The 20,024-nt window shown below is 32.8% G+C and overlaps 2 protein-coding genes across 4 annotated transcripts; one reads left to right on the top strand and one right to left on the bottom strand.

Moving 5' to 3' along the window:
* Positions 1–8,413: 8,413 nt before the first annotated feature.
* On the top strand, positions 8,414–14,107 carry LOC140880084 (uncharacterized). Of its 3 annotated transcripts, none has more exons than XM_073284180.1 (7): positions 8,414–8,827; positions 9,610–9,705; positions 9,814–9,963; positions 10,284–10,357; positions 10,475–12,247; positions 12,899–13,049; positions 13,164–14,107. In XM_073284180.1, exons 3-7 carry the CDS (start codon positions 9,822–9,824, stop codon positions 13,889–13,891), a joined length of 2,868 nt encoding a protein of 955 aa, XP_073140281.1. In that variant the 5' UTR covers positions 8,414–8,827; positions 9,610–9,705; positions 9,814–9,821; the 3' UTR covers positions 13,892–14,107. The 3 variants fall into 3 exon arrangements, with proteins under 3 accessions (XP_073140281.1, XP_073140283.1, XP_073140282.1); XM_073284181.1 differs by lacking the exon at positions 8,414–8,827 and adding an exon at positions 9,000–9,104; XM_073284182.1 differs by lacking the exon at positions 9,814–9,963.
* A 1,282-nt stretch (positions 14,108–15,389) lies between these two features.
* LOC140882834 (tetraspanin-18-like) lies at positions 15,390–19,363 on the bottom strand. Its single transcript, XM_073289047.1, has 6 exons — positions 18,911–19,363; positions 18,659–18,758; positions 18,222–18,302; positions 17,255–17,359; positions 16,752–16,940; positions 15,390–15,780 (listed from the first exon to the last, which is right to left on the bottom strand). Exons 1-6 carry the CDS (start codon positions 19,219–19,221, stop codon positions 15,715–15,717), a joined length of 852 nt encoding a protein of 283 aa, XP_073145148.1. The 5' UTR covers positions 19,222–19,363; the 3' UTR covers positions 15,390–15,714.
* Positions 19,364–20,024: the final 661 nt, after the last annotated feature.

Below are 20,024 nucleotides of genomic sequence, written 5' to 3'. Positions count from 1 at the left end.
GTAGCTCATTGGCTGATCCGTGTAGCCTCTGAATCTTTCTCTTATATTGAATGGTGTAATGATGATCTACCATCTTGGTTAATTAGTATTGTAAATCAACATATTATGAAGTATAATACTTTAAAAAAATGTAATAAGAAGTATAATACATAATTATGGCAGAAAAAATTACTCCAATATATATCACATTTTATGAAAATTTAAAGTATATGCAGCTCGGGCATGTCAACTATCGATGATGAATTTAGAGGTGTTTAGAAACTGAACCGAGCCAAACAATATGATTTGGATAGCTTTTCAGACACTTGTGATTTTAATTAATATCGATCAAACCATATAAAATGATTTGGTTCAAGTTTTATATATATGTAAAATAAACCAAACATGACTGATTACGATTTTTAATTATCATTAAAAATCATGTAGCAAATTTTATGAATTTAATGTTCTTTTTCTTAGATGTGGGTATATTTTATATGACATTTTAGTTTGTATTATATTATTAGTGTGTTTTCGAGTTATTTGTACCAACCACCCCTATGAAATATTGAAAATGCACACTTCTCGCTTGTGAAATTTTAATAGGCATCTTCAATCCTAACCTTTAAAAAATCAGCACACTCGCCCCTTCACATGAGTGCTTGTTGTGCACGCGCCCCTCATGCGACTGGGCAAAGATTTTGATATTTTTTTTCATCAAATACCCCTGTGAAATATTAAAAATGCATATTTAAACCCTGTGAAAATAATTTTTAAATCTATTCAACACATAATACATAATTTTTAATAAAATACAATTATAAATTTATAAAACATTTTTTGTTTTATTCTTTTTTATTTTTTATTTTAAATATATTATCATTAATTAATTATTTTCTAAAAAAATATTATTACTTTATCATGTTATCATTATTTTATTAAATTCACTTCGTATTTCAAATTTTTCCATTAAACATGCATTCATAAACAAGTATTTAAATAATTTCAAGTATCAAAATATTGAACTAAACTGATAAGTACAAACATATTATTTTTTCGATTTAGAACTATATATTATTGAATCAAAATTTAAATTTTTCGAGAATATGCATTACACAATTTGTAATAAAAAAATAACATGCTAATATAATTCTACATCGAAAAAGTAACATTCATGAACTTATCATTTGGTTCAATATTTTGGTATTTTTAGATATTTAAATCTTTATTTATGAATCATATTTAATGAAGAAGTTGAAAAAACGAAGTGATTTGATAAAATAATGATAACGAGATAAAGTAATAATTTTATTTAAAAATCAATTAATTAAAAATTTAAAATTAAAAAATAAAAATAAAAATAAATAAAAATAAAAATGTTTGGTACTTATCATTCACTTATCATTTTGATTTAATATTTTGATACTTTTAGGTATTTAAATCTCGTTTATGAATGCATTTTTAATGGAAAAGTTGGAAACAAGAAGAAAGTTTAATAAAATAATGATAACAAGATAAAATAATAATATTTTTTAGAAAACATTATATAATCATAATAAAATTAAAATTAAAAATAATTTAATAAAACGAAAAATGTTTGCTAAATATTTTATAATTAGATTTTAATAAAAATTATGTATTATGGGTTGAATAGATTTAAAAATTATTTTCACAGGGATCAAATATGCATTTTTAATATTTCACAGGGGTATTTGGTGCAAAAAATTATCAAAATCTTTGCCCAGTCGCATGAGGGGCGCGTGCGCAACAAGCACTCATCTGAAGGGGCGAGTGTGCTAATTTTTTAAAAGGTTAGAGTTGAAGATGCCTATTAAAATTTCACAGAGGAGAAGTGTGCATTTTCAATATTTCACAGGGGTGGTTGGTGCAAATAACTCGTGTGTTTTCTAACAGTCAATTATGTTGAAAAAAATTTTATTTTAGATTTCAGTCCAAACAAACATAACCACAACTAAGGATGAATCTAATTTAAGTTAGTCCTAATATGTGGCCTACCTCAAATTTTTTTTATTATCTATATAAGTCTTTTACTTAGTCCATTAAATTAACCCTTTCAACACCCTAAACCCAACACATCCCCTTAATTATAGTGCACAAGTTCATTTTTTTAGAAAACTATATTTTTTATCCTTTAAAATTTTTATTTTGCGATTTTAGTCATCTATATTATCCATTTTTTTAGTTTTATTCCCGCGATTTTTATTTTTGGTGATTCTAAATTTTTTCATTGGAAGTGTTAATGTGGCACTACACACATTAATGTCACATTCAATACTGCATTGTTTTCATATCAGACTAAAATTAAAATTTGACAATATAAATTATCAAAATCGCAAAGATTCAAACATGCATATAAAAAAAACAATTTTTTTTTTGTGTAACATGCATAAGTATTTTAATATATGTTTTAACTTTTAATCATTCTAGTCGATGATCAAATAAAATCTCTTTTATCTAGTGTCGATTTCTTTTTTTTTCAAATGATAATATCTCGTACGCTATTTTATTGCATATCTATTACTATTAATAAAGCAAGAGCATGTTATACTAACTACTTTTGATATTTTTAAGTGTTCTGACAAAGTTGCCCCTCTTTCAAAATTATAATTACATGCATTGCTAACTAAAAAAAAAAAGTAAAAATATTTAATACACATACCTAAATTTAGTACTAAAATTCCACATGTCCACTTCTAAATTCACACACATGTACATACCCACTAACTAGCTTCCAAATTTTTTTCATAGTTCATAGTATTTGCTCTTTAAAATAGAGTGCCTGATTGTTTAAAAAAATTCACCATATTAAGATTTTAAAAATAATATATATTTGAATTTAAAAAATATAATTTTATATACACGCAACGCGTGTGCTTCATGGCTAGTTTTAAATTAAACATACGAACCAAACCAAACCAAAATCCATCATGTGTGGTTATAAAAAGTCCATGGTTTAGTTTGAAATTTTAGAAACGAATAAAATTTGCTTTGAATTTTTATATAAAACCAAATCAAACCGTAGTTACTTAAGGTAATGATGAAATGATTTTTTTTTTTTTTAGGAACAAGGCTAAGGGGCTAGTAAATATATATTAAAAAAAAGATAAGGGGCTTGGAGTTTATAGGAAGGCCCAATAAGCAAAAAAAAAAAACGAGGTTAGGAAAGTGTAAAGCCCAAATTTCTCAATCCTGCTTTACATTCATAAGTCATATATGCCTTGGAATTCACCAAACAATAAATGTGGCCCAATCAAGCATGGACTCAGTTTGCATATATTTCATTCCTTGCAAATATACTTTTATTTGTTTTTGTTTTTGTTTTTTTGTGAAATATTATTTTATTCGTTTTTACATAACTTAAAAAATCATTAGATTTATAATTAAAATTTTTTATTTTATTTCTATTTAATCAATTCAAAAAATATGACATGTTTTTCAATATTGATTTAATATTTTTATAATAGTTAAAACCGATAAAAAATGTTATTGATATTAAAACTAGACAATATATTTGGAACAACCGAGAAAGAAAAGGAACTTTATATAATTGAGATGAATGAGTTAGTAACTATATATTTAATTTTCAAAAATAAATTTCTAACAATAATTGTCCCAATTTATCTGGCCCCCTTCCCACTTTTTGCCACCTTAAATGTACTTTTCTCAAGAATTTGTAAAATAATAGGTAGATAACTTTATCTGTTCCCCTAAACCTATAAAAATAATTTAATTAATGTATACACCCGTTGAAGATTAACATCATTGGAGGTGGAATCTAATTTTAATCGACCAAACCAAAACGTGCACATTTGTGGCAATTATATGCAATCGAAGGAACAATGCCGTATATAAAACTCCAAAATAAATGTCAACTAATCAACTTATCTTTTTTCCCGTCTATTATTGTAGATAAGCATACTTTAATTTAGAAGCAACTAGATTTAATGTCTCATTGTTCACACTTTTTCATTTTTTTAATCGAAAGAGGAGATTTTTATATTTGAATATTGAACTCGAAATCTTATCTTAAATTTAAGATCTTGGTATCGGGCGAACTATAAATCCGAGAAATCAAATTTCACTTTCTATGTAACGTGTTTCATCAAATTTTATTTTTAATCCTTGTGTATTGCATTTATTTTGGTAATATGCTTGCACCGATATTTAATTGGTTTGGGAGACATAGGTAACGAAACTAAGCTGTATGTCCATAAATGTGAACTTGGATTCCCGAAAAATCTCGGCAAATTAAGGCCACGGGGGTTGGAGTAGGGCCCTTCGGGGCCTAATTTTTGGCCATAAAATTCTATACTCGCCTTCAATTATCAATGTCGCTATTTCAACGGGTGTTGTATCCATGGTCCTCTCTACTTTCCTACACCTTAACTAATAATGTCTTTGATGTTTATAGGGGGTGTTCAAGTTGGTGGAGTAAGTGAACTTTTGGTCAGAGATCAGGAGTTCGATTCTTCCTGCCAACACTTTCTTGGACTAGCTTGTCACACATGGTTTGCTCAGTGTGGTTTACCTGACTAACGTAGTTTACAGGCTATTGCGTTAGTTCGAGGGTTTACCCAGAGGACATCGAAAGAGAGTATGATATCTTCTAGGCTCAATTAATAATGGATTAGGTAATAAAAACTATTAATGCATACATACAAAAGTGATAAAAGTATTGACCTCGAAATAGTACGATGCATGTATGTTAAGAAACAACAAGTACCCATTTAATCACCATGTTTGATATCAGGGGCGTAACCAGAAAAAAATTTAACCCGGAGCTGACTGTTTCGATAAAAATTTAAAATAATATAAATTAAATATTTTAAAAATAAAATATAAAAAAAATCTAACGTATAATTACGAAATACTTGCAAAATATTTAATGGTAAAAATATAAACTGCTAAAAATATGATGTTTCAAGTGAATTAACTCGTGAAAATTTTTGGTGGTTGTAAAAGATATGATGTTTCACATATATAACATACTAAATTTTCCTCTTCAATATCAATATTCTTACAATGTACTCAAAAAAAAATATGATATTTTAAGTAATATAGAGTAGAACATATATACCATGAAAAAAAATCACACGTGAACGACTCAAAAAATATCTAATCAGTTATAATAAAATAATGTGAAATTTGTTGTAAAAAAAAGAATGAAGAAATTTTAAAATGCAAAAATATTTATTTCAAATGAAGAAAATGCATAAATGACATAGAAAATTATAGAAACTAAATCATTTCAAAAATATATATATCAGAAAATCTGCATCACAATTATTTTCTAGAAATCCAAGATTTCGCACATCAATTAAATTAAGCGGTTAAAAAAACAAAATTTAATTTAAGGAAACACAAAAGTCCAGATAAAAATTGAGCGTTCGGAGTGAGTGAGAATAAACTTGAATGAAAAAATAAATGAAGAAGAAGAAGAAGTGTTTCATATGCTTAATTCACTTTTTTTGAAAAACAATTTTATAAATCAAACAGCGCACATCTCCCAAATATATTTCAAAAAAATAGGCTTTACTAAGTCTACACAAATATGTTTTAAAAAATAGATTGAACTAAGTATTGAGCTAACCAAAAAATTTAAAATGGACTAATATTACAATTTTAACATTAAATAATTAAATATACAATATAACTAATATATATATATAGAGTTTTGTTATGTTACCTAACAACTATGCCCAACTTCATGCCCATCATGTACAAGTCAACTCACCTATTGTATTGATCAACTCATTTATTGTACATGGTGGACATGAAGTTGGGCATAGTTGTTGAGCAGCATAACAAAACTCTATATATATATTTTAGCATGGGCTGGAGCCCACCCCAACCTTTGCAGTGGCTCTGTCCCTTTTCAAAGGTTTGATATCAAATAATTTTGCATGTTGTTTTATAGTCTATTTGTTAAGACTTCTCTCTATATAATTGCATCGGTCTCGTATATCTAATATCAATTAATCAAGCATTCTTCAACTGGAACCCAACTCTTAAATCCTAAACATGTTTCACAGCTTCTAAATACAATTTCCGTGTATTAAATTGGCTTTCTATTTGAAAATACTTTTTTTTTTGTTAATTATTTGAAAATACTTAATATAAGCTTCTACATACAATTTCCGTATATTACATTGGCTTTTACAGATACTACACTGACGATGCGATTTAGGGGTGGCAAAATAATTTCCGAAATTACGATCCTTCCCAAATCTCATTTCATTTCCATCCCGATATATGCTTAATATAATATTTTTTAAGTTGAATATTTTATTTTTTATTTAGAAATATAAATTTTTAAATAGTATTTTTTTAATAAAATAATCACAATATTTTGTTTTTTGAACGAAATCTTGAAAATGAAAAAAAATCGAGTTTCCTCTATCTATCCGATGGGATCCCGAATATTCGGGTCCCAAAATGTTTCGGATACAGGATGGGGAGAAAAAAAAAATTCTCGTTTTTTTTCGAGATGGACATTGATTAAGAGAGTTATAGGACGAATTCCGACCTTATTCCACCCGTAATACTATTGGCTTCACCAACACTTGGGCTTAATCTTGAATAATGCGCGTAAAACACAAGAAAAATAGCTTTTACGATATGATATTTAGGTAGTGTTTGCAACCTCTAAAAATAAGTGATTATGAAGATTCTCTTAACAAATTTGTTAAGAAAATCTTCATAATCACTTATTTTTAGAGGTTGCAATGTAAAGAGAATCTTCATAATCACTTATTTTTAGAGGTTGCAAATAATACCTTAAGAAACTAGCGGCTGCAAGTTATTTATTATAATTTAATAAAATGAATTTCATTCTTTATAAATTCATCGCGATAAATATATATATGTAAAATTATAGTCGTTAATCGGTATTTTTACTTATGGACATAACTATTTCGATATCTCGACTCATAGAATGAGGTTCTACCGATCCATGTTCAGAAAAACCTTGAAATATTTTTGAAAAAAAATCCATATTCGATAGATATGATATCATTGTTATTTTTACATCCGACTTTTCAATACACTTGTGTATGATCCAATACCAATTAAGATCCTCAAACTTGCGTTTTTATCGCTTTTGAGTGAGGTGGAAAAAAACGAAAGGAGTAAATTGCTAAAAACGAGAGGAGAGATGTGAATTGTTTTCTGCTGTGAATCAAAAGATTCAAAACCAAGCGAATAGATTAAAGAGACCTAATCATAATTAAGAAATTTAATCTAATTATTTTTTGTTTCTAAATAATGAGAAAACCAATTATTCCAAATTATCATTGATTATTGCTTCATTTTGCATGGAAACCCCCATTTCACCTAATCCTATCTTTTGGCACGTTCCAGTTGTCGTTGACAGTGATCATATAAGGACAAAAAAGATTAATATTAAATATGATAAATAGACTACTTGGCCATTCTAATATTTTTTTTTTCCCCAAAAAACTAATATTTTGGCTGATCTCACACTGCTACAATAGGCATAATTACTCATTTGTTTACTCAAGTTTGCAAGATTGTACATGCTAATAACTGTTGTCTAGCCAGTGTAAAATAAAACGAATATATTTGTCATATTAGAAAATTTTGAGGGTAAAAAAAAAAAGCATTCTAAAAAACATATTGATGCGATTGATATCACGAGGAAAAATAATAATATCTCAAAGTTTCAAACATGTTGTAATTATTTGATTTCAATCACTGATAGTACATTGAATCAAATAATCACAAGTTTGATTTTTCATAACAATATTTTTTTGATTAAATATATTACATCAGACTTGTTTAATGCAGTTTACCTAGCTAATTTCCGTGATTTACATACTATTATATCAATTAAGTTCGATGGTTTACATAATACACGTTCAAGAATACGTAAACGACCTTCTCATGAAGTGCATGAGGTGATGGATTAAATGAAAATTGAATCAAATAATCATGAGTATGATTTTTCATAACAATATCTTTTCGATTAAGTATATTGCACCAGACTTGTTTGATGCAATTTACCTAACTAGTTGCCGTGATTTACATACTATTATATCAATTAAGTTCGATGGTTTACATAATAGACGTTTGAGTTTCTACCGGAGGTTAATAATAATAAAAAAGGGTAAACGAAAGTACTTGTACAGGAGGTGAATATGCCAACCACCCAAAATTTGGAAGCATACCTAGGAATTAAGAAAATTGGTCCAAAGATAATAATTTCAGAGTAAATAAAAGTGGACTCAAATCAAAATAGAGCCTAAATATAGGGGCCACAGGGCATTAACTCCAAATCACAAGGACCATTCGGTAGAATCCGATTATATTTTAATACTTCAATTAATGTTTCCGTTAAGAATTTGTTTCTAGATTTCCGAATTTGCACCTCATTTCATCATGTATACGTAATCCAAACAGTTAATTTAATCAGAATAAACAAAGCGCGTCGCGTCCGACTGGGAGTCGGTTGTGAAGGAAAAGAAGCCAGAGCTCCACTCCAAGCAGAGAAAAGCTATTTTTTTTGTTTTCTCTCTCTTCTTCACGTGAATCCCGGCTGATCTCCGGCCACATTCTCACCGGAATCATAGATTCGTGCCCTAGAGCTTCCCCTACACCTACTATACTTCACTATCTCGTGCTTGGAACAATATACTTCTCTGCGAATGGGTGGAAGATGATAGCCTGAGTGAGTGTGTCGCGGTTCACATTGTCGGAAGTTGGGAGTGAAAGTTTACTGTCGAATTCTGTGATGATTGTCGAACTAGCTGCGGTGTCTTTTGTCAAGATTCCGCCTGTTTCTGCTGTCGTCCGATCTCGTTTTTCGAAGGTGATTAGTTAAATCGAATATCTGTGTTTGTATTTTGGACTTCTTTTTGTCTGCTCCGTGTTTGCTACTTTTCTGTATGATTTTTGAATAAAGCGGTAGTGTTTCAGGATAAAGTTCTATTTTTTGGACTTACTGTTATTTTACTTTCCAAGATTAATCAAGGATAAAGCTTTTTATTCCTGATTAAAAATTTGCCTATTTTCTTTTGGTGGGAGATGTACTTCAATATTAGCTTTCTTTGTAGAATATGTGCGAGATCCAATTGTGAGCTCCGGAGGTGATTCACTGGAAAAGTGTTGTACTTTAGTTCTATTATTTTTTCTTACTTTTGGTTTCTATTTTTTGTGACATGAGGAAAATATCGGTTGTGAGATTCATTTCGTAATTGTAACTGAGGATCTCTTTATTTGTTCGGTGATTTACACTGTCTTGTTAGTTGTAAGTTAATGATGTAAGATCCTCCTGGGAGGATACTGTAAATGTTCAATTATTTAGCTCTCTGTTATTCTCGTTACCCTTAGTCCCTTTCTCTCTCTGCATAAGGATGCAATTGATTTGCCGTGGGTTTCTTCTAAAAAGATCAGTCTTTATATTTCGTTCACCTCATATTCTCTTCTCCTTGTATTTAGTTTGCGTTGCTTATCTTTATATTTTCGAGTATTTGCAGTATGGATTTACTAAATTCTGCATCTCGTACCATTTTTCCCCCAAATTCTTTGCCTGGTTGTCTTTTGTTCCCTCTTATGTTTCTGCCATTTGATTTTTTATTTTTATTTTGGCAGTGAGGTTGGTTGCTCCAAGGGAGGTGATTGAAAATTTGCAAAAATAGCTACATTTGTATATATTTTTACTTCAAAACAGTAATCTTCTTACAAGAGGTACTTTACAGGCGGATTGTCAACAATTTTTCTTCTTTCTGTTATCCCTGTTAAACTTTAAATTGTAGATTTTTTGGGTAGTTAACTCCAAGGAACATTCTGTACCAGGTAGTGAGATGAATGGCATTCATCATAATGTTGAAAATCACAGTTTTGAGAAATCATTTCCAGGATGCTTGGGGAGAATGGTGAACCTCTTTGAATTGAATGTAGGGGTGTCCTCAAACCGGATGCTCACTGATAAACCCCATCGGGAAGGTTCAATTATTTGGATCATTTCCTCTACTAAATTTGTGTATTTCCTCACAGAAATGTTGCTGTCATGCATATCCATCACTTTTTTTTTTGAAATGCATTTGGGTTAAAATACTGGCAGATATATAATGGAGTGTGACAACATGATACAGTTTCAATTGCATACGGATTTTGTAATGGAATTTTTTTCCTTTTGATGATGGTTTCCTTGAATTTTCCTTGTAATTTTCTTCATTCATGGATTAACTTTGATTTTTGTTTTCCAATTAGTAAGCATATGCAAGACATTCTTGAATGACAATTTACTGGTTTCTGATTCTCAGGTTCCCCTCTCTCAAGAAGCAGATCAGATGTAACAAGAATGAGTCCATCAGGTGACCCAATGGAGGAGAAAGGGGTAAATTCTTTACTCTCTATATGATGTACTATTAAGTTCCAGTGACTTACATGCCTTTGCCTCTGCTTCTCCGAGTTTCTTTAACACTAATTTATTTTGTCTCTGTGATACCTGCAGATTGTATCTGAAATTAGGAATTCACACTCCAACAGAAAATCAAATGGAACACCCATGAAGATGCTCATTGCCCAAGAGATGTCCAAAGACGTGGACTCGAGATGTGGTCCACCAAATGTAATTGCCAAACTAATGGGGCTTGATACTCTTCCAAGGCAAGAAACTGATGCATCTATGCAGAGAAACCATTCGAGAGGCCATTCTCGTAGTCATTCAGACACACCAATGTGTTACTGGGAGCAACAGAATGGATTCTTTCGCGACATAGAGCCACATCAATGTAAAGATGTCTACGAAACATTGCAGAAATCATCTCATAAGGGAAGATACGATGAAACTTCAAATGACAAAAGGATGGCTCTTGTTCGTCAGAAGTTTGTCGAAGCAAAACGCATGTCTATGGATGAAAAACTTCGTCAGTCTAAGCAATTCCAAGATGCATTAGAAGTATTGAATTCCAATAAAGACTTATTCCTCAAGTGTCTACAAGAACCAAATTCTATGTTTTCACATAATCTTTACACTCTACCATCCCTTCCTCCGCCTGAGATAAAGCGTATCACTGTTCTTAGACCTTCGAAAGTGGCAAATAGTAACGACTTTTCTGGTGCTGGCTCTATGGATGGAAAACAAATTAAAAAAGGTGCTTTTGTTCTGTTGAATGGGTTGGAGAAAAGTCAACTGGTTAATTCCTCCCCAGCAAGGTGGAAGAATTTTGAAAATCCCTCACAAGCAACTCGAATAGTGGTTCTGAAGCCAAGTCCTGTGAAGTCTCATGATATTAAGGCAGATATTTGTCCACGAGTAGAATCACCGGGTGTAGTAAATGGTGAAGACATTTTGGGGGAGGTAGAAGATGATGGAAATCAAGAATCAAGAGAAGTTGCAAAAGCAATCACACAGCAAATGCGTGAGAAACTTGGCAGGCACCACCGTGATGAAGGCTTGATGTCTTCTGTGTTCTCCAATGGTTATGTTGGTGATGAAAGTTCATTTAATAAATCAGAAATTGAATACGCAGCTGATAATCTTAGTGACTCAGAAGTCCTGTCACCTCTATCTAGGCACTCTTGGGATTACGTTAACAGGCTTGGTAGTCCGTTTTCAACTTCTTCTTTTGGTAGAGTATCCTGTTCCCCGGAGTCGTCAGTTTGCAGAGAAGCTAAGAAACGCCTTTCTGAAAGATGGGCCATGATGGCATCTAATGGGAGTTGCCAAGAGCAGACATATGCGCGAAGAATTTCCAGCACATTGGGTGAAATGCTTGCACTTTCTGAGACAAAGAAGACAGTAATGCCAGTAGAAGATGGCATTTCCAACAAAGAACTCAAGGGTTCAAATTCTCTGGCTGACAACGGACCAGAGCCTAATGAAAGCATGAATCATTCACCAAAGAATCTTATGCGGTCGAAGTCAGTTCCCGTTTCTTTTACTGAATATGGAACTAGGTCAAGTACAAGCATATCAGTTCCAGATAAGGACAAATCGGGAGCTCAAAAGGATGAGACGAAGGAAAGAATAGTTAAATCATCATTCAAAGGGAAAGTGTCAAGTTTGTTTTTCTCGAGGAACAAAAAAGCTAGTAAAGATAAGTCACTTACATCTGATGCCAAAGATGAATTTCACCCCAAGAGTGTTCCTGAACAAGGCTGCAATAGAAGTGAAGGTCTTATTGACGAAGGATTTCAACATTTTTCACCTAGTTGGCCCAAGCTTTCTAGCAAGGCATCTTCCTCAAATCAAGTTGGCGAGTTTGCTGCAACATGTCCTGAGGTATTTTTATTTTTTCGTTAGTGCTAATGTTACAGTTTGTCTTTTTTATGCATACCTTATTTGGGGCAATTAGATACGTTAGCTTTGAAGTCTTTTGTTTGGCTCTCTGTTCTTTTTATTTAATGGTTAGATCAAGCGTTAAACATGCAAAATAAAAACCACTTTTTATACTCTTTACATTCTTTTACTTTCAGGAATTGTTCTTTGTTTGCTGTAAAGTAACATAAGCTTACTCAGTAACTTGCGTAAATACTTGCCATTTTCTGCATATACCAAGAATCGGTAATACTATTGTAGAGTTGTGATCTTCATGAGGATTGAATGTGAGGCAGATGATGATGGTGGAGAAAATCCTGGCTACGTTTTTAACCATGGAAACAGAATTTCTTTTAGCCTGGCTGCACAATGCTGCTTGATCTTTTAAAGCTTAATTCTGGCTGTACTTAGTTTTCGACTTAGAATTTGAATCAATTTTGGATTTTATCAAGAGTTGAGGAATGCTTGTATTGGTTCTTGCTTGTATTTTGTGATTTGGGGATGTTAATGGTCTAAATTTTATTTTGCCTCTTGAATACGTGGTACGCAGTTTCATTTAGATTATTTACCATCAGGAAAACTTGAGAATGATGTTCATGAATTCTACATTTGCAGACCGGATTTTCCATAGAAAAGCCTGTCGCAGCTAGGACCTCAGGCGAAAACTTGGATCAGCCGAGTCCAGTATCTGTCCTAGATACACCATTCGAAGAAGACGAGCATGTGGCATCAGTGTTTCCTCACTATGTCAAGCCTCATAGACATGGTGAAATGCGTTGCCTGAAATTAGCTTCAGTTTGTTTGTTTGTTTTTTTTTTTTTCCTGTGCTGGATATTTTATTAAACTAAAATTTTGTTTCTTTATGTTACTTATATTACAGGTGATGGGTTGCCAACCAATCCTGTTAGATCAAACCTGATTGACAAATCACCACCTATAGGATCCATTGCTCGCACTCTTTCATGGGATGATTCATGCATTGACACAGTCTCTAGATATTCTCCAAACCAATCATTTTCTGGTCAAGGAACCGACGAAGAGAAACGAGAATGGTTTTTCTTCGTCAAGACACTATTATCTGTTTCTGATCTGCTAGGGGAGGTGCGATCGAACTCATTTTTAGGCAGATGGCACGCTCCTGATAGCCCATTAGACCCATTGTTAAGAGACAAATACATTGACTTGAAAGACAAGGAGACAATGCATGAGGCCAAGCGGAGGCTAAAACGATCAACCCGAAAGCTTGTGTTTGACTGTGTAAATGCTGCTCTAGTGGAAATTGCTGGATATGGGTCAGTCTCGGGTCAAAGAGCCATTCCTTGCATTAAAGCCCACAATAGCATATTGGGGAACACATCATTCACGATGCTGGACGAGGTGTGGAACCGAACTAATTTATGGTTATCTGGTGAGATCAAATGTGTTTCGGATGACTGTGGGGACGACAATAGCCTCATGTTGGAGCGAGTAGTGAGAAAGGAGGTCGTAGGCAAGGGATGGATCGATCATTTGACTTTGGAGGCTGATAATTTAGGGAAGGAGATTGAAGGGAAGTTACTGGAAGAGCTTGTAGAAGAAGCGGTGGTTGAGTTTACAGGTAGGATGTAAGACCAGGCCAATTCATTCTTTCAAACAACTTATAGTTTCCTTTACTGTGTCCACAACTCTACTACTGTATGGTCCCCAGCCCCTTTTGTGATGCAAATTGCTGCACATAATGTGCATCCTTCCACTGTCAGGACCATTTCTGTTGTATATTATTTGTATTCCCTTTTTTGTAAAACACCAGAATGGTATAAATTATTTATAAATATTAAATATGAATATTGTATGTGTTTGATCTTCTGCACGGCAAACTCCCTTCATCATGAAATGGTCCCATGCTACTCTCTCTTGTTAAACATAAGTGGAGGTTTTTTTTTAAGCTTCCTATGTGCTCGGTTTTGTGTTGCTGAAATATGCTGTTTTCTTTTACCAATTTCAAGCCTATTAGATTCTGAGAACTCTCTCATTTTTTTTTTTTTTTTTTTTTTTTTTTTTTTTTTTTTCACTAGAAAAGAGGAGTTGGACAACATGTGTTACGTTATCCCAACTTTGGAGGTTTCGATCGTATCTTTCATTGCTTATTTTCTAGTTATATATACTAGCAGGTGTCCATGTAAAACTTCTTTTGTTGGTGGACAGATTTCTATAAAATAAATATTCATGCTTCACAACAAATTCGGGGGGAAAAACTCACCTCTTTTATGTAAAAAGGTTAAAGGCAATATTAATGCCAAAAGGACAGAAAACAAATTAATGATCAGTGCAATTTTCTCAAGCGGGGCAAGTCAAAGCAATTGTAGTTGGACATTCATTTCCAACTTTCTATGTTGGATTCAAATTTCATTGCTTAATAAAAAAAATAAATAGAAAACTAAAAATTTGTAGGCCCTCAAGTGGAAAGAACTATTCACCTTTTGACCTTACTTTTTAATTTGCAGAGGGATAATAAATCACTGAAAGTCAATTGGAACAGGATTTTGATGGAATGGAAACAGCTAATGACTGTGACAATCCACTTCACATGGGAATGAAGTTATTGCATCTTGCAGTGGTTCTTGTTTGCTCACCTCATTTTCTACAAAATATGCATTAATTCTTGACCAACCAAGTAAAACTCATTTTTGGGTTGCATCTTAATTCTCCTAGATAGTTTTTCAATCTCTTTTATATTATGCGATGAAAAATTTTACAAGGATAATCTATATTACCATATTAACAAGTATAGTTCTAACTTCTATAATGAACATATTTAACTATAAAAAAATCAAAATCTAGACAGATGTATCGTTGCTGTAACTTTCAGGTTCCTCTTTACAGACAATCCTTTTACTAACGGCCTCTCCTAGTCCTATGACTTAACAGGATCTTTTGATGCTGCCTTTGGACAATGCTTGAAGAGTAGATCTAACATTTCGATTTGTTTTGCGTATAATTTTTTTGCACTTCATATGCAAAACAAATCGAAATGTTAAATACTACCACACAGATGGACAGTGTTGTATGCTAGCATCGATAACCGACAAAATAATCACGGCGCTTGATATTTTCAGACAAAAAAAAATGAAAAAAAAATCACTAGAATTGCACGAGCAAAATTACATCATGTTCTTCGTAATTACGTCAATATATATGCACACATATACACATTCAAAAGTCACCAAAAGTACACAACAACACAGCCGTCATGGATTACATCGCCTTTTAAAACATAAAAGGACTTAGCACCACCACATTGTGTCTATCGACATGTACATGTTCATTCAGCAAACAACACACTCACGAAAGAACCATACAAATAAAAAAATTAACATAGATCACTTGCTAAGAGAAGACGGCCGGAGTATGTCTGCTTTCTGTTTACTTAAGGTTCATGCCTTTATTGATCGTCACACATCAGTGGAAGCGTTTTGGCTTGGTAAATCATTTTTTGTGCCATCACTATTGAATCCATACTGCAACAATGAAATTCATGAAGGGGATTAAATTCAAGATATGAATTAGCAGGAAACTGGTTGAAGAGGGTATGAAATACTGAGACAAATCAATTCAGAACCATTCAGAAATTTGAAAGAGCGGAAAAGATGTGAAAATTTTTAAATGTATAAACTGGTAAAGTAAGTTCATTTGTGAGCAGCGGCGCGGAAACTGCATGAAATAACTTGAGAAACTACGCGGACCCATTACCCCACGTTAAATGAAAAAAAATTCACATTTTATTTGTAATATTCTATATTTAAGTCTCCAAATTACTTTTAAAAGTCTCCCATCGACTATATTCCAGATCTGTCACTCTAGAATAAGAGGGCAAGGATCATAATAAGACAGCTCGATTTACGAACTGTTCTGTTGGATGATTATTTGTCCAAAGAGGGGCAGATCCTACTTTTCAACTAATGATATCTATAGCCAAGCCTCAAAAGAATTGCCACAATTTCCTACTTGTTTAAGCCTCTTTCATCCTTGAGTTTTTCACCTTTAAAGTGAATGATGATAACCAACTCACGCAAACTTAGCTACTGCATTGAAACAACTCACATGCTCAAAAGTCCTCAGAAATAACTAAAATTTGACATAAGCACACAGTAACCAAATTAAATTAATGGTGGCATCGACACGTCCATGGTTGTTGCTAACTGGAAACTTCAGTTGAAATAAAACCAAAAATACAATAGAAAAATCTTGATATTAAAATACTAATCTTGTTATTAATTTACTGATGCATGCATATATATTAAGTTGTAACATAAAACATGAGTTTCAAGTACAGTAACCTTTTGTGTAAAATGCAATGAGATCGAATTTTATTTTATTTATACATACTTTTTAATTAAAAATAAGGGTTCGGAACGGAAAGTTAATACAATTAGAAATATAATTGGTCACTTATAGTCATTAATCCAGTACAAATAGTATAGATACCAACCTTTTTTCTCATCCTTGAACTCCAGATATCAGAATCACCCTTAGTCGACCCAGATGCTTGGCTTGAGTACGTATTAAGCAGTGGTTCCCTAGTTCTACTCTGAGTACCATTATCCTCCTCAATATCATCGTCCCCTCTTCGACTGGATACCAAGGATCTGAGTATCACCGCAAAAAGTACAGAAAGTACCTGACAAAGAATAACAGGAATCATATCTTCGGCATTAAAAGGGATTTGACCAACTAAAATCATGTAGGCCCTGAAACAAAATGTGCTGATGAAAAGATCATGATGAATTATAAAATATTATCCATTCTAATAGAATCATCCATCCGTCCTATTGTCTCTAGCTCATTAGAAGGTGGTGAATAAATTTTACAGTAATTTGATCATTTATTATAACAAGTATCTCTTCATTTTTAAAAAGAGGGTCCTTGAGACTGAAAAATTGTATCTGGGTTAAATATACTAAAACATTATGAACACTAAAAAAGTTAACATGCCTGAATTACAACAATAGCTATGCCAATCCACTCAAAGACATCGACATTGTCCTCTATGAAGGCGCGGAGGCTGTCAAGTTCTCCTGTTGGGTCAAGTGGGAGGTCCTGAAAAAAATTATGTCAAAGACGCAGCAAGTAAAAGCATGTGCATCATCGTACAAAGATTAACGGAGTGTATGATAGGTAATATCTATAGTTCATGCTTTTAACATGCTTAATTCTGAATATGCAGGTTTTTACAACAGTTTTATTTTATTTACAGGTTGACTTGGTCTGATTTATCAATAACATGAAGAAACGTCGAGAAAATTTGCACCACATAGATTTGTGACAAAGGGGGAGTCAAAGAGCTGGAAAGAAGACCAGGGAGTAAGAAATTTCAAATAAGGAGACCATGATTAACTTCCGACTCCATGGTGTAACCATGCAGGGCCGAAATGCAGGAAATGAAATAAGGTAACCCTCATTCTCAGGTGCTAGAGGAGGATTAACTAATACAGCTATGAATCGCCAATCTTCTATGGTATTCTTGGGTGAATTTCTTCACAAGATGGGCAGCCAGTTATCTTCTGGAAGATGTCACAAATTCACTTTGATGTTTTAAGTTTTCTTCCCTCTGTGTCAATGGACTATGGAGCCCATTAAGCACCAAAACAATATCAGTATCAAGTGATAACATTGTTTAGTGACACTGCGAGGTTTGTTTTTGTTTCTTCAGTGATCATTTGGATAAGTTTCTGAGGAGAAATGTTTGGATTTCTTTGCCACATATAATTCATAGCCACATATAGTTTTTTTTTTTGTTTCATTAAACAAATCCTTTCATTGAATTATTTTAGTTTAACTTGGGATCGATAATTTCAATTCTAGTAACTAGATAATAGTTGCATGGAACCTACTTGGACTCAAAACCAAAGCCTAGTACTCAAGAACCTTGCAAGTCCCCATATTCAGTTGATCGATATACCTTCTCCCAGTGCCGATCAAGTGCAATAAAAGCCACCAAACCAGCTTCCAATAGAACAAATACTGTACCTAGCAACGCATACTGACATTTTTTGTGGTCAAGGATAAGCAATATCATGAGACTAAAGTGCATTTGAGCCACTTTAGCCGATATTTCTTAAAGAAATTGAGAAAACTAACACAATATGCAGAACGAACAATCATGATCCAGATGATTTCTACTCAATCCCCAGGAAGAAAAAAAGAGTCTCGATAGGCATCAATAAGTCTGAGCATCGGTATCAGTATTTGTATAGTTTCAATCAGAATCCAACTTCACTCTAAATTGAAGAACGATCTCAAAAATCAGTATGTGATAAATATATATAATCTTTTCATTTTGGGCCTCGTCCGGGAGAGACCGAGAAAAGAGATTATACCGTTCTACAAGAAGGATACAAAGCATAGGCAGCAGCCATTGATCGCTTCAGCTGCAATATGACCAATGCAAGTGATACAACATACTAAAATTCCGATTCCCATAAAACCATATATAAACCTGTCATGAAATATTTATACAGAAAAATAAACAACCGCTAATTAATCATTCGAATCAAATGATAACCCTGATTCTAAAAATTAGACATAAAATATACAAATTCAATATCTCAACAAAGACATTAGATTAAACTAAAAACAAAGTAAGTGTACCATGGAGCTGGAAGAGAGTGCAAACCCATGCGAAGCGCATTGTGGTCGAATGAAACGACACCATACGCAAAATTCATAGGATCGATGACTTGAGAAGCCAGCTCAACTTCAGAGTCACTGGGCGAAGGAGCTGGCGGAGGAAATTCGTCGCGGTGGTGCTGCCACTGGGTGAGCATGTAAGCAGAGTATATAACAATCGCGACACCCACGAAAGCCTGCAGAAAATTCAAGAATTTGAGGATGAACGACACGAATGCATGACACCATGGGATTCGCATTGTAGATGTTCTTCCCCTTTCTGGGGGAGCCATTGGAGAATCCAAATTCAAGAAAAAGTGATTTTCAGAAACCCAATTCCACCTCGTGATTTTTTTGCTTTTTCAAGTGTGGACTTTGGATAAATTTCTTTTTCTTTTTTCTTTGAAAGGCAAAAATTCTGTGTGTGACTCATGACGCTCGTTTTTCTTTGTCGCTTTCGTTTGGAGAGAGTATATCGGTATGTGCCAACCAGCCAGCCAGATTCTCAAAATGGACCCATCGGAGAATATGGGCCTTAATAAGCCCATCCATTTGTATTGGGCGATGTGTGGACCAAATAAAAATCATGATTGCTTAAATATAATCGAGTTTTTTAGAACGAGAATTTGAAAAGGTTGTAGATATAATTAGTAGTTTTTTGAATAAAATTCTCAATGAAATGTACACAATTTTTTTTTTTGGAAGTCAAATGTACACTCTTTTTATTATATGGGAAAAGGAAAAACTACAAATGAATTTTGGTTGATTGGTAATACCACGATCGAGAAGTAAATTAAATATAGAACATTTTCGTATCTATTTTCTCACTATTCATGCAAACCATTGGTAAGATCAAAATCTATTTTCTGTATGCTCTTTATAAGATAGCATTTTATTAATCGAGAACTATGGGAAAAAGTTAGTTGCCAAGTTGGTAAACGAGACAATCAAGAGATGAAATTAGAGTGAGATAAATTGTGATGAAATGAGACTTGTGAGTTTAGGCGCAAACAATCAAATGTGGTTGTGATTATCTTATAATTTTTTAGTAACATGAAATACACTATGTTTGGGTGCAGGTCCATGTTCTTGAATC

This window comes from Henckelia pumila, chromosome 2 (assembly GCF_033568475.1).
Source record: "Henckelia pumila isolate YLH828 chromosome 2, ASM3356847v2, whole genome shotgun sequence".
Classification (NCBI taxonomy): domain Eukaryota; kingdom Viridiplantae; phylum Streptophyta; class Magnoliopsida; order Lamiales; family Gesneriaceae; genus Henckelia; species Henckelia pumila.
The sequence above is the reverse complement of the archived record's forward strand: the minus strand, read 5'-3'. Positions and strand labels throughout refer to the sequence as shown.